This window comes from Pelecanus crispus, chromosome 10 (assembly GCF_030463565.1).
Source record: "Pelecanus crispus isolate bPelCri1 chromosome 10, bPelCri1.pri, whole genome shotgun sequence".
Classification (NCBI taxonomy): Eukaryota; Metazoa; Chordata; class Aves; order Pelecaniformes; family Pelecanidae; genus Pelecanus; species Pelecanus crispus.
In genome coordinates this window covers 21,927,235-21,942,941 of record NC_134652.1, presented here as the reverse complement: position 1 = coordinate 21,942,941, position 15,707 = coordinate 21,927,235, and the positions used below count along the sequence as shown (strand labels likewise).

At 42.0% G+C, this 15,707-nt stretch overlaps 1 protein-coding gene across 1 annotated transcript; it reads left to right on the top strand.

Moving 5' to 3' along the window:
* The first annotated feature begins 4,812 nt into the window (after positions 1-4,812).
* On the top strand, positions 4,813-12,507 carry ZNF488 (zinc finger protein 488). Its single transcript, XM_009482881.2, has 3 exons — positions 4,813-5,031; positions 9,203-9,431; positions 11,336-12,507. The coding sequence occupies exons 1-3, from the start codon at positions 4,813-4,815 to the stop codon at positions 12,505-12,507; spliced, it is 1,620 nt and encodes a 539-aa protein (XP_009481156.2).
* Positions 12,508-15,707: the final 3,200 nt, after the last annotated feature.

The window sequence follows — 15,707 nt, the reverse complement described above, 5'->3', positions numbered from 1 at the left end:
AGACGCTGCCATCCTCAAACTCATGGGACGAAAGTAAAATCTATGTTAATAAACTTCTTAAAAAGTGCCACGCAGCCTGATAAGTTTCTTTAACAGCAGAAAGCATTGGAAAGTGATTTTAAAAAGTCTTCGGTGTAGAAACACATTGCCTAGGTTGTCTGCATGTGTGTGTGGGTGTCCTCTTTTATGCTGTAGCTGCTGAGTTGCACGATCCAGCTATCATACTGCAGCGATGTCTGTAAAGCTTTTATAGATACTTAGCTCCTCTTCACCTCTTACTCCTGTTGTCTGATGTCCTTTTATCTCCCTTCAGCTCCTCTGTTGTGTTTCCTTTGCTCCACCAGAGTGTTCAGAAAGTAAACCAGTTTAATTTCTCTCTCTCCTCTCAAGTCATGTTTCAAGACTTGGTCTTTACATTTGAGGAGATCAGTATTTCAGTTCTCCAAGGGCTGCGGCTACCAGAGAACCCCCTACCACCCCTCACCTGTGCAGAAGGCAGGACTCTTTCCACTACCATCCTGTGGATAAATCTGCACTTTGCAGTAGAGACCTCCGAGTGAGTGCTGGCCCAGGCTGAAAAGCCCACAGGATGCAGCACATCCCTTTGCAGAGGTAGCAGATAATTTTTGAAAGCAGTACAGTCATGCTTTTTCGCTGTTACCCCTCAGGTGATAACTTGCCTCTGTAACACAAGCTGAAAGCTTGTCCATGCAAAGGGAAGAGCTTTCTCATGCTGTTTGGAGACTGTAGAAAAATGGTTCACCCTTTTTCTTCTAAAGATGTTGCAGAGTATCGCCACTCTCCACTCCAAGTACCAGCAGCACATCTTCAGCTCACCTTCTCTGTTTCAAAAAGAGAATGCTGTATATTTAAATTACACTCCCTACCTCACATAACCCTGACCAGACCCTATAAAACCCCGTACCTTTGGAGGCACCTAACCTCCTGTTTGAGCAGAGAGTGGCATAGAGAACGACACACTCGTGAGAGAAGCGATTCATGCCTGACAGGGTGCTCAGAAGCTGTGGTGATGCAACAGGCTGACAACACCAGGGACTCAGGGATGTCCTGCTGGTGCTTTGTCTTGGGACACTGTTATACCGAGATGTTACGCTAGATGGTGCATTCGACAAATTATTTCAAGAGATTGATTTTCCCATGCCGAAAGGTTTTGGCGCAAGGCTGACTGTAGCAAGCCCATTTGCAGTGTACATACAGTGCATCCTTTTCATAACTTTTTGCAAAGTTGACCCTTCAGTGCAAGAGTTGAATGTGACCACAGCTGCCAAGGCAGCACTTTGAGACTTTGGCGTTTATGCCTGTAGGTTTAGGTGATTTTTTTGCCCATCACAGATCTTTGACTAATTCACTAGTCACTTAGAAACAAGCAAACCATAACAGCATATTGAGTTTAATGGATGCTTGAGTTTGGATAGAGGAGAGATCTGTTAGAAAATATCTGATATTCCTTATTAACCTGCATTTCCCATATCTCATCAATCTAGGTGAATTAAATGAAACTGAAGATGTACACATATTGATTTATTTCCTGGAGAATAAATATTGATTTATTTGCCCCATGGCCAGATACCTTTGCCATAGGGCAGTGTCATGGCTTAACCCCAGCCAGCAACCACGCACCACGCAGCCGCTCGCTCACTCTCCCCTGGTGGGATGGAGGAGAGAATCAGAAGAGTAAAAGTGAGAAAACTTGTGGGTTGAGATAAAGACAGTTTAATAGGTAAAGCAAAAGATGCGCATGCAGGCAAAGCAAAACAAGTAATTCATTCACTGCTTCCCATCGGCAGGAAGGTGTTCAGCCATCTCCTGGAAAGCAGGGCTCCGTCACGCGTAACGGCTACTTGGGAAGACAAAATGCCGTAACTCCAAATGTCCCCCCCTTCCTTCTTCTTCCCCCAGCTTTATATGCTGAGCATGATGCCATATGGTATGGGATATCCCTTTGGTCAGCTGGGGTCAGCTGTCCCAGCCGTGTCCCCTCCCACCTTCTTGTGCACCCCCAGCCAGCTCGCTGGTGGGGTGGTGTGAGAAGCAGAAAAGGCCTTGACTCTGTGTAAGCACTGCTCAGCAGTAACTAAAATATCCCTGTACTATCAACACTGTTTCCAGCACAACTCCAAAACATAGCCCCATACTAGCTACTATGGAGAAAATGAACTCTATGCCAGCCAAAACCAGCACAGGCAGTGCTTCTAGTGAGGAGTGATGGTTTCCCTTCCCCTCCCCAGAAGGGAGGACTGGCTTGCAGGCAAGCCTGTGGGACAGTGCGTACAGGCAGAGACTCCTGTGTCCAGGGATTAGTTCCTGCCCTTCCCTTCAGGTGCGTGGAAGCCCTTCTGTATTCAGGATTTGGGGCAGGGGAGTGGGCACACTCATTGCTGGGAACTGTTGACCAAGGAGCTCAGACGAGCTGTCTGGGTTGGAGGTGTGGGCAGCGGGTGTGCTCTGGGAGCTGATGGTTGCAGATCCATGTTGCAGGTAACAAAACGAGTGCTAAAGCATGTCCTGCCCCTTTGTGAGTCTTTCTCTGGTACGTGTATTACGGCAGAAATCACTAGGTGGTGCTGTTACACGTAATTCTTACACTTGTTCTTGGTATCCACACATTTTCAGTCTTTGGAGAAATGGTGCCTGTTAGGGATGGGTTTATGGTAGCTCTTTGAAAAGCTGAAACAGAGAAAAGTAGCAGGCAGCGGTAGCTAGCTGGAAGGGGGTGTAGCTTCTTCAGACCCTCGTATCTGTGCTTTGGGTGAGCTTTCTGGAGGAAGAGACTGACAGCACACGGGTAGCACCCACCCTCTTCCTAGGAGGAGTGTGTGTGCTCAAATCCAGCATCCTTCCCCACTGAAAACTCAGCTTTGAGGGCCCTGGATTTCTGTTTCCTGTGGAGTGACAGCAGTGTGCCAAGGCACAGCACTCTTCTAGTTTACATGGAGAAATTCAGATGAATTTCACAGAAAGGGAAATCTTAGTAAGAAGAGTTGCCTTCTAGGGTCATAAGTGGATACGTAAAATAACGTCAGAAGAGATTAGGAATTTCCGGAGTGTGAATTCTTTAGGAAAGGAACTGGCTCAGGTTATGATTTATTTCTAAACATTTTCTTATTTAGCTAGACTTTGAAGTACTTTAGATCTCAAATTTGTTTTCTGATGGTTTGGAACCTTTTTTTTTTTTTGTATTATTTAAACTAAATATCCCTTGATTGTTTCCATTTATTAAAAATCAGTATAGTTTAAATGGAAACACACACATACCTATGAATATGTTGTATGTAATTAGGTAGATCCTATGTATTATACAAATGTACACATAGTTTCCATCATTCTGTTCTCACACCAATAGTAACTTCAGGAGATTATTGGGAAACCAGGAAATGAAACTCATCATTAACAGAGAGCAGAGACCTATTCTATCCTCTTCTTAGCGTCTAATCTCTGGCAAACCATCTGACCCTTTTTCTACCCCTTTACCTCCCACTCTTTGCCTTGGTTGTCTGGTTTAGGCCTTCATCCTTCAGATGTTTACTACTTACTGCATATGAAACCATGTATGTTAATATTTTCAAGGTTGGGCCTTAGACCTTGCCTACCAGGAAGAAATTATACTGAATTAACTATACTGATTTAGAAACTGATTTAGTTAAATCAGTGCAACTCTCCTGAGCACTTGATATCACTTCAGTTTAAGTCCTGAGTCAGTGAGTAACAAATCAATTCTGTTGGCAGAGAGTGAGAAAGATTAGACTGGATCTTCAGCCCTTCCATCTCAGTATTTATTAGGCCAAGGCCTCTTCAGGGCTTATTGCTGTTCTCTTTAATTTTCCCTGCCTAATGGACCTGATCCAGCTCTTGATGGCGTAAATGAGGGGTTTTCCATGGCCTCCAGCTGGGAGCTGGAGGTGGCAATATCTTTATTAGAAACCTAGAGAAGCTTAGAATGACAAATAACTCAAACGTGCCTGCTCACTGAATACAGAGCTCTCAGATTGTGGCCTGTATTGCAGAAATTGCCTCTGCTCTGAAGAAGGTAGTATTCAGGGCAGGAAAATTAATCCTCTGAAGACAGCAATCTCTACTAACATTATGCTAAGAGTATCACCATACAAAGAGTCATAATCTGATTTGATCTTCCCAACAGCAGCAGATAAGTAAGATCTCAGATATATTTTGAGATGGGATGAAAATAATCTTTTTGTCAGTCTCCACAGATTTTGTGCATTCAGGTTGGATAGACTTGGGACTCAGGTTATTCCTGGTTTTGTACCAGCTTAACCAGAAACTAGACTGATGTTGCACTGGCAAATCAAAAAGCACATATTTTTCAAAATGCATTTCAAAAAGTGCTTGCTTTTTTTGTTGTTGTTCTCCTTCTCTACCTTTCTTCACACTTCTACGAACTACTACTAATAAATAAGAAGGATAGCTGAGAATATGCTGAACAAGGATATGCTGAGTTCCACTCACTGAAAATTTACTTACTGTTCCCAAAGCTTCTTATTCCTGGCTGTAGAGAGTAGCAGTGTAGCAGGAGTTGAATTCTTGGAGTGTCTGCCTATTCCAGGGAAGTGTAACTCACTTGTTTACAAACCTAAGGTTTTGGTTTATTGCAAAGTAATTTTTCTGTTTCTGAATTGGATTTTAATAAAGCTGTAAACCCTGTAACCAACAATGTCCTGGCAAGCTCTTACAATTCACCTACAGCTCCTGGAAGTCTTTATATTGTAAGCAGTGATGCCCCCTTCCATTTCCATCTCTATTCCAAATGCGATTTCTTGTTTATTTTACAGGTTTATGATGGAACTTACATCTTTGCCTAAATTCCTTTGGACAAGTGACAACAAACTGCTGCACCACCATTTTCCGGACATACTGGCTACCGTTCATACCACACAAGACATTCCTGAAAAAGTTGTTTTTGGACCGTGCATGCTCCAGAACACCCTGCTGGACACTGTAGCTTTTATTGCTCTTAAGTGTTCTGATAGACGGAACATCCATTATGTATTTAAGGTAGGAGAAATCAACATTTAATGTTGGTCATATCAAAAAGGGTTACACTGCTCCTGAGAAGGTAACTTTGCCAAGGGGTAGATTTTTGTTTTGTTCAGCACAACTAACAGCTCCTTCAAAGGAGAGAAGTAGCCAGTGCATTTCTGATTTATGAACTGTAGACTGGAGGGACCTCAGTGAAAACTGTTTCCTTTGCGGGAAGAATACAAAGTCCCACTTCTGTGCTGACGATTGATAACCTGCTTCAGCACTGACTGGGATTAGGAGGAAAGGGGGATGAATAGTTTAGAAACTTCAGGCTCAGGTTTTGTCCTTACAAAGGACAATGGAGGCTTATCAGGAGGTGTGACAGCCCTGTGAAAGCAGAGAGGGAAGACTGTGGCATTGCACCGGTTCATGCAGGTGGTACATTCGCAGCATTTATTGATGGATCTGAGCAAGCATTAACCCAGTTTTCTCAGTTATCCATAAAGTAAAATCACAATGGCAGTGATCTCAGTGCAGGCTGTATGAACTGTAGAAGATATCAGTCAGGCAACTACTCCACACAATCTTCAGGCAGCCACAACTTATTGCTATTAGTACATGGACCTTCTAAAGCTACCTTAGATATGTCTGTCTGTGTTACAGCTGCCCTTTTCAATCACTGTAGAGAAGCCACAGAGATATATCTGTGAAACAAAAGGAATTGTCATGTAGGGAAAATCAGAAACCTGAGGACCGTGATGGAGTGTGAACTCTCCAGCTCCAGTTCCCGAATTTTTTTGTTCCCTAGCCACTGTTTATCATAGCATTTTCATTTTGACAATGCATATTTCTCATGCTGGCCTCTTACCTTGGCTTTCTGGGTCTTGGAGTGCATTTCAGTCACCATTGGTTTAGATGAAGACAGGGAGGTAGTGTTTTACAATGTGAGGTACGCAAATTTCCCACATGCTATGGCATGGATGGGTCTGGGAGAGATCCAGGTTTTCCTAAGATTTCTGTGCTCTGGAGGAGAGAAATCCTAGGGAGTATGTGTAATATGGAAGATGCAGCTGTTGGGAGATACCTGTTTGACACTTTTGCTTTAAACAAATTAAGAAAGAGAAGAAGAGGCTTCTGGTTTTTCTGACTATTTGTTTGAGTCTCTGGCACAAGTTTGCTTGCTTGGACAGTGTTATCAGTACTCCAGGAGAACTGTAAGCTCTTTGGAGAAAGATCTCTCCTGAAACAAGGCTTTATTTATGGAATATTTCTGTATTTCTCCTGGGAGTTTTGGAATAACTGTAGACTCAAGAAAGAGCCTCAAAGGGTTTCTACATTGGAAGAGCCCTCCAGAGGGATGGCTTTAGTGTTTTGCTACATTTGAGCTAAGTAATTGTTATGCAGCCATGAAACTGGATGCCTGAGTTGGCTCAGACCTCTGTCTTTAGGCACTAAACACATCAAATTCTGTGCAAGTAGCTGTTTCAGATGCAATTGGTGGTCCCATATCCTGTTAGGTACTCATAATTAAAAGTAAACCTTCCAGAAATCAGGAACTATTGTTAAGCTCCTAACTCTGTGTGTAGACAATTAATTAACAATTCAATCATGATACTATGTTGTTATCATGGCACTGATGTGCAAAACAAGAAACCGGTTTTGATATGCTGTCTGTGGTACAAACAGAACACACAGAGGAATGATTTGGCAAGGTGGATTCTTCACAGCTGAGGTTCATGTTCATCATAGTTCAGCAGCACTCCTCCAAGACTTTGGGGAATATTATTTCTAACAAGCGTTTCCTCATCTTGGGCTTTTATATTTTGTCCAAAAGGGAGCTCTATGTTTTTTCTCTCACCCTCTTGGAGACCCTAATTTGAGCTCCTTGGGCCAATGTGCATGCTTGGGCAAAGAAAATGCCTTGGCAACCATTGGCGCAGGTGGTTCTTTCCAGCCAGTCATTTACCCCAGCAAAGCAAACGTTCCCCTTACAAAGCTGTCTGTCCCACTGAGTTCCTCTGCCCCTTACAGCTTCTTGTGGGTTCCAAAGCAGAGTCTTATTCTCTCCCTTCTCCTTCAGTCTCTATCATGGAAGCCACGTTGCCTCCATAGCCCAGCTGTGATTGAGCTTGTTGGGCTGTGAAGCCTTTACCTCATATATGGGCACAATGGATTCGGCCGAGGGATTGCCATCTCCAGAAGAGAGTGGACTTGCAGGGTTTGTAGTGTCTCTAAACACATGGAAAAACTAAAGATGATGCATGCTTCTGGTTGACAGCACACAGATCTTATGTTCTGTCCTTTATTCCTCCCCACCTTCTTTAAGCTCTCTCAGCTCTTTCCCTGGAGGCCTGGTTCCTGGAGGAGCTGTGTTCCTTTTGACTTTGCTTAGAGCGCCGGGTGGATGCTCAGTATTTTTGAAACACAGAAACTAATAAATGACAGCCTCTGTCATAGCTATTAGTTACAACCACTGTGTGTGGGTGGGTGTGCTTGTGTCACTGTCAGACTTTTGTGTTTCTCAATCATTGTTAATTTCCATGGCATTCAGAGAGAACCAGTTACAGGGCATGCTGATTTATTTTCTCCTGTGTACTAATTAACTCTTCTCCTAATGGTCCCTTACTGTTTCATTCTTGTATTCAAGCTGCTAATGTGGTCATACTTTTCATGGTTGGTAATAGCCAGAGAGAGTTAAAAACAGAGAAAGAAATAGCCAAAATACTGTTTCTGATACCAAACACCAATGAATGGCTGCCCTGCAATTAGTGGAAAACAAAAGAGCTATACATTGCTTGGGGTGAAATTTAGATCATAGTTGTCATTAGACATTTTTCATTTCCAAACTTCTTCCTTTCTAAACAATGACTTAGTGCTTCAAGAATTAGTTGAGGCTTTTTATGTGTATAAATGTTGCCCTTGATCGCCCTGTGTTTCAGCCTCCAAGCTATGAAAATCTTCCCCATCTTTCAAATACTGCACAGGACATAGATCTGCTGTGGTAAACCCCAAGGAAAAACCTATAAAGAAATAAATCATTCCTTATTCAGAGCAAATGCAATAAAGTAACTAAGATGAGAGCCACACACTGAATGAGGAAGACAAAGCCAAATGTTTTATAGTTATATTATTTCCAGAGCATGGTCAACCTGTGACTAGATGACTCACGAGTCCTGTGGAGAAAGGAGTATACGTGACTGAGGACTATGCTGTAATATACACACAGAAGGGAAATTTAATTTGAGCAGTGGACTTAATATTATTTTTTTAATTTCTGAGCACCTGACCTTGCAACCCAAGCAACGTTTTTTTAACTTAATCTGTTTGGTATTTCTGAATGCACACATACTGAAAGTAAATCAACCCCTTGCAACTCTCAGAAATAATTTAATGAAAAATATTAATCTGATGAGTTTTTAGCTGTTTAGATACCTTGAAATGAATTTAATTGATTTATCAAAGGCAGGAATAGGAATACATAATTTTATTTCTGAAAGAGGAAAGAGTTCATATAAGTGCTTCTTAGCTGTATTTATTAACATCTAATTTTACGTAATCTAACCAAACAATTATATATGCAGATGTTGTCTCCTTGGGGTGTTGAATCAAAAAAACAAGATTGTCCTTACATCTCCTGATCCATATCCTCTTATGTCAGTGAAAAACTCCACATGCAACTGCCCAGAGTGTGTGTTCATTTCTGGGCTCATGCTGCACTGGTCTGCACATCTCACACGCCCCAGGCCACAGCACTCGCACATCTACTAACTCATATCCCATTTTCCTGTGGGACTGAGACCCCCTACTTACAGAGGAGCACACCTTCTATACCTCTGTGATCCACACCTGACAGAGTCCCATGGGTCAACCTGCATCGGACAGAGGACATCATCCTTGCCATGAGCGGGCTAGAGATTGACCAAGTTACCAGCCCTGACATTGCCATGAGAAGTTGCTTGTGAACATCAGTGTCTCCTTCTCCCTCCCATGCAGCTGTATTCCCAGAGGTCTCAGCACTCACACTGGGGAAGCGTTCTCCCTATGATGACTTTGGATTTGGTGACATTGGTGTATGAATTTGGGTCACAGCTTGGGCATACTGGCTCTACGTGAGGCAGAAAAGAGGCTTTATTCTTGAATTTGATGGAAATCTATTTTGGGTCCCAAGACCTGAAACTTCCCTTTTTTGTGTCCTGTCTCACAGGTAGACGTTACGTCTGTGCACGGTCCCACAGGACTGCCTTGGATGAGACTTGTACAAGCAGCTGCCAATAGCAAGGAGCAGAACTTGGAAGCTTACTTAGAAAACAGTCAGTTGTATTATCGCTCTACCAGGAAGATCAACAAAAACGAGGAGCTGCTTGTCTGGTATGATGATGAGCTTTCCAGCCTCTTGGGTTTCAATGAGATAAAAGCTCAGAGTCTCCAGAATGGTAAGTACTAAATTGTTGACTGCAGGGGTCACTGAGGAATGAAGTGAGTCTGCAACTTCTTTAGTATGTGGTGATCTTGTAATACAGGAAATAAAACCTGTCGTCAGCTAAAAGCAAAGACCTTCTGTATTGGGGATTGAGCTGGAAGCATAGAGCAAGAAAAAAATTTACAGTTCCCAATGCCATTTTCATTGCTACTTTCCAGCAGAGGATAGCGCAGTAGGGATTAATGCTGAAATTTTTGAGCTGTGTAGTGGACGTCTCTGCACCTGACTACCTTGGAATCCTAAAAGCCTAAAATATCACTTGGAAATATGCCTTTTTTAGTTCATTGAGGAATCAGGTATAGGCTAGTGTTCAGCTTTAATCTTGTAAATGAGCAGGGCTGTAAAAAATACGTAACAACCCAAACAGTACTGCATACAGCACAGTCTACCTGTTTAGCTTGGGACACAGTGGGAGCAAGGAAAAGGGCATGATTTTCATTCTAAGATATTGTGAGGAATTTATTGCTCTAAAAGAAATTGAATTGGTAATTGTTGAAAAAATAAAAATCTAGGTTATGGAGAGAGCAAGCAAATCACAAATACCCAGGTTGACTCCAGCTGTCATTTGCTCCAAACTTTGATCTAGTTAGACTGGAACAAAACCCTTTTTACGTTCCCTTTGGTTGATTTAAACACAGCTGATATAGCTTGGTTAGTAAAGGTGTAGGTTGGTAAAGGTATGAATTGGTAAATTTATATGATAAAGTACTTGCCTGTAAATTAGTATTAAGTTAATATAGATACAATCGTAGCAGGAACGCACTAAATTGTTTTAACTGATTTCAGCGTATTCTGTCAGCCCTATGAATTTACCAGGCCAAAGTGTTATCTACACAAGAAACACTATATCTAGACTCAAGACTTTAAACAACCAGGAATAATGTTCCACCCAAATCAGCAGCCTTATTTTCTTATAAAAAGTTCAGTTTTTGTAGTTTGGGAAGCAATCTAAGCTGTGCTGAGCCTACAAATTAGGGGGTTGTGGTTCTACCCAACTGATGTATGCACTTTCCTACATATGCCAGGCCTCAGGTGCTGTTTGGCATCATTTGCATTTAAAAACTGCTGTGTATTGTGAAATAACGTAGCATGGATATTGTTCCCAAAGATTAAGATGTGCAATACGTGTCTTGGTCACTGAATTATGTACCATCTGTTCATGGGCGATTAATCATCTCAATGAACCAGAGATGCAGTACATCCGAAGGCCAGTGTCATGCCAATGCATGTTCCCTATTCCTCCTGCCCACCACTGGCATTGTTTCACTTGGAACATTATTTTCTGTGCCACAGGCATCTGTGCCTTGAGGCATATAGCAGTTTGCCAAATAAGCATGAGTAAGGGCTTCAGGCATTATTGTCAGATGACTGTGAAAGGTATTAAACTTCCAGAGTATCCTATGCAGAAAATAGAGGCTCATGTCAAAATCTTCGAGTCCAGGTCTAAAACACATTATTACTTGGGTATATAAAATTTAACATTCAGCCTGTATTAAAGCCAGTGACTGACTTACGAAATGTAGACTCAAATCTAGGTTCAGACTTCAAATTGTCCTAAAGTCTGTATGGTTTTATCTAGACTATTGTGTACTGACCATTTTACGTAATACAAACTTGGCTTGAGAGTCTAAATGAAAGCATTTCTGCAAGTAGCACATGGAGGCAAATATGAGTGAACCATTTTCCATAGTAGCAAGGAGGTTCTGTACTGGCATTAGTTTTACTGTGTGTAATCTTGTATGACACAAGAGGTGTTTCTGGTTTTTTTTTTTTTTTGTGTCAATGATAGGGTCAGGATCTGCATCCATCCATGATTCTAACTTTGCAAAACTCACCATCTGTTGTCTGTTTCTGCAGAGCTGAGATGCCAAGAATGCAACCGAGTCTTCAAATGTGAGCATTCCTATCTTTCCCATGTCCGCTTCCTATGTGTCCCAGAGAAGAGCGCCCTGCTATGGAGAAACATCCAGAACCCTAAGACTGAAAAGAGCAACTTAGCTGGGCAGACCACAAATTTCCACAGCCTGGCAAGGGATCTAGAGGTCAAAATGGCAGCTTGTAAAGATGATGCCCATGGTCTCACAGGAGAAAAGAGAGCAAAATCTGAAGAGGCTGAGAACAACAGGAGCAGGAAAACAGTGTTGTTGGAGAAAACCAATAATCTGAGTGAGGAACATAACTGTGGGAGCAAGGAAGAGGTTGGGAGAGAGCATGCATTGGCTGGTTCTTTCTGGAAGCTTAGTTCAGGGAGGCAGTCAGCTAGGAAGGATTCTTTAGAGCAGAAGCAGAGTGCTTTCACTGAGGTCAGGAGGATGAAGGAGAAGCTGAGGAATGAGAGACCGAAGGAGCCAGACCAGAAGGATGGCACAGTCCCCCTTGGGAAAGAGCAGGTATCGAAGGAAGTGTTGCTGAACTCCTCTGGTAGTGCATTCTCCTTTGTGTGGCCCACCAGAGCCCGAGGAGAACAGAAGAGTGCTTTCAGCAAACCCAGTAAATGTCTAACAGAAAGAGCTGCAATAAATTCTTCTCATCCCATGAGTGAGTCACCAAAGAGCCTGGGGGAGCTGTCTGGCTTCATTGCCACCACAGACATCATGTGCTGTAGCACTCTTCTCAATTCCAAGTTCTTTGTCAGTGATTTGTGTAATGCTCAGATGCTGCAGACAAGCATCACTCGGAGCAATGTTTTCCCATATACCTCAGAACTGTGGCCCAAACAAGCAGGAGGACAGTTACAAAACACAACCACCACTTCTTCCTCCTCCTCCTCCTCCTCTTCCTTGACTCTCCTTCCCCCCACCTTCACGTCCTTTGGAGTGGCTGCCCAGAACTGGTGTGCCAAATGCAACCTGTCCTTTCGCATGACATCTGATTTAGTCTTCCACATGCGGTCACATCACAAAAAAGAATACTCCTCAACTGAATCCCAGTGCAAGAGGAGACGAGAGGAGAAGCTAACATGTCCCATTTGTCATGAGTACTTCCGAGAACGCCATCATTTATCCCGGCACATGACTTCTCATAATTAAAGCTGTGCAGACAGATCTGACCAAGGGATGGGGCAGGTTGGGTAAAGAAGGGGAATATGATTCACTTGTATCCATTTCTTTTTGAGTTTACATTAATTTCTTACAGGAAATCACTGTTTACAATAATTTATAATAGATGCTTTGCAAAAATATATAAAATGTTTACAAGTGTCTGAGTGGGTTGTAAGTTTTGAAAACTCAACCTAGTCCTTGTCAATCTATTTTTGAGGAAATAAAATAGTGAAATGAATGCACATGCAGTATTAATTTGCAAAGAGTTGGGAACAAAATTACTGGTTTGCAAACAGTTTTCTTTGCTTGTATTTGATTTGCTGGTGTCTGTGCAGTACAATGTAAATACAGAAGTAACAAACACCTCATTGAATAAGGAATCTTTAAGCACTAAAAAAATCAGAGCTTATATGCTAAAAGAAAAGAAGTCACTGTTTCTAGCAGCTTTGGTGGACTCTTACTCCTTTATGTTAGCTGAATCAGCTCTCTTATCAGATTTGTGAGTCTGAGTAAAAAACATATCTCATTGTCTCCTTGGCTTTGAAAGGGACTCGAAGTTAAGGCTGGATCTGAAATTTGTGATCATCAACAATTGACCAATAGACTGCCAAAGAGGATGTGACTTATAAATCAGTATATCTGAGTTCTGTTCTAGGCTCTGTCACTTTTGAAATATCTTTTACAAAGTCAAATCAACCTGGATCTGTATCAAAATGTGACCTGTTGCCAATGTTATTGTGTAGACAGGGACCACAAATTCTGCCCTGGTGTGTGCTTGCAATATCTGTGTGACCTTAGTAGGCATACAGATCTGATGGGGGTAGAGTTTGGCATGTGGTTTTCAGGTTTTGGATATATTAAAGGAAGCAAGTAGGGTATTTGAGTTACTATTAGATAGATAGAATCTGCACACTTTAATGGTGAATGATAGGCTCTGTTCTGCTAACAGCCAGAAGAGAAATGTCCTTCACAAAATGACACAGGCATACATGAATTGCATTGCATTAGACCAGCTTGTCTATCCTCTGGTTTCTACATGGGCCATTTCCAGCTTTTTTAAAAAGAAAGTGCCAAATTCTCTCTATAGCCTGTCCATATGAGGCATTTTTCTCATGCCGACTTTGGTTTGAACTCTGCTTAGTCTGAGAAGCAGATGAGTTTATAGGGCTCTGAGTGTGGGGGTGGAAGCAACAATCCTGTCTATTGTTACTGCAGCTCATCTAATTAGCCTTTCGTTACTTTTTTAATCCATTTAGGGGCTTGCTTTTGATAGCTTATGACGTGTTCTTCAAGTGAGCATTTATCTCTCTCTTGTATAGTGTTTTTTCAGGTTGTCTGATGTTTTTGTGGCCTGTCTCTGAGCCTCATATGCTATTATTCCCTTTGAGACAGAGAAAGATCAGAAACCACTCATTTCCCAGCTAAGAGTAAAGGACATTGCAATATGCTCCGTATTGTTTTCCACCATACTGATGATATAATCCAGTGTTTGCCTGCTGCACACTGGACAGAAGTTTTCTTTGAGTTCTCATGATGATGCCTAGGCTGATAATGGAAGTATCAGCAAGTAAACACATCTGAGTGATAAAAGACAGCTTAAGAGTCTTAGGCTGTCAGTTGGGATCAACGTATTACACTCATTGTCATCTCTTGGGAGATTCCTGTAAGTCAGGAGACTGTATTCTTCCCAATATATTGCTTTTGAACATTAATACATGGCTGTTTCCTATTAACATAAACATTTGACTTATTGCAGGCCAACCACTGGCTGTGCACCCCAGCTCTATTTTGCCAACATAAAGTGATTAAATTGCTACATTATGCCTTTGAGTTCAGAAGACATAAATTGAGACTGGAGGTCTGGTTGGATTGTAACACAGCTTTCCAAGGTCAGTGGTCAAAGCTCTTTCACTGGTGTAATTAAAAACCAAAATGAACAAAAGCTTTGAAACATGGAGCACAGGGAACAACCTTGCATTGAGTAGGGGATGATGTGGTTTCCTTCTAATCTTTCCATCTCTATTTTGTGTCCAATAACATTTACTGTGTAAGGTATATATTTATGGCAAGGTTTAATGGGCCAAATTTCACTCCATCTGGTTTTCTCTGGGTGCCAGCCAGTTTACTGTGAAGTGTCCATAAAGTGTAATGAAGGACTCGATGGTGTAACTGCATTCGTATGCGGTTAGGGTTATAGTTCCTATTAGTAGTTTAGGCCAGATTGTGATCTCATTTATTCCAGTGCAAATCCAGAATAATTCCATGTTCCTACTCCTGATTTAGATCAATTACTTTAAGATCAGTCTGGCCCAGTATAAATAAGACTAAAGATTTTTTGGTACCATTGCTGCAAAATGTCCTCTTCTGTACTTACTGAAAGATGCCATGTTTTCTTAACAGTTTTATGGTTAGAAACCTAGCTTCATATTTCTTCTGGAAGAAGACAAGACCAGCTGTGTAATGCTCCCCAGTATTATGCTGGCGCATCACTTCAACATTACGCTGCTCCAAGGGCCTGTTTTTCCAGTGCGCTATACCTGGCATATCATTTAGATCAGAATGAAGCAGTACCGAATCTAATCGGTTACGTGTTTTCACTGATTTTGTGTTGGTGTAAGTGATCTTGAGAAAGTGTGGGAAATCAGCCACTGAGAAACAGCTGCTGAATATCAAAACCTCTTCCAATGGTGTGTTAGATCTACATCCTTAAAGTTCTTACCAGCAATTAAACTTCTTCACTCTGCTTACGGTATGAGGCTTAAGCAAGCAGGAAGGCTAGAGGGAGAGAGAGCTTTCCTTTACGTCATGAGGTTGTTTTCTTTGGGCAGGGAAAAAAAAAAGGTAAGAACTCTTACCCAGTTTCTTTGTGGGCATATCTCAGCCACAGCAACTTACATGCTGTGATGACAAGCAATGTATAAATGCCTTCTGTGCACAGAAATGTGAGAGAACCAGTTATGAAAAGTGGCAGAGCTGAGTCAAAACGCAAAAATGAAGAGGAGAGGTTTTTAATCATCTTTGTTTCTGGTATTGTCCTCACCTCCTCCAGCTGCAGGGGCAGCACAGTTTGGTCCTAGCATGTAAAGATTGGGGATTTTCCTCTTGCAACACAGAAATCACACTGCAGGCAAATGTGTGCGATGTTGCCCTCGCTCCTTTGTAGGTGGCCACTGTCATAAAAATTGAGT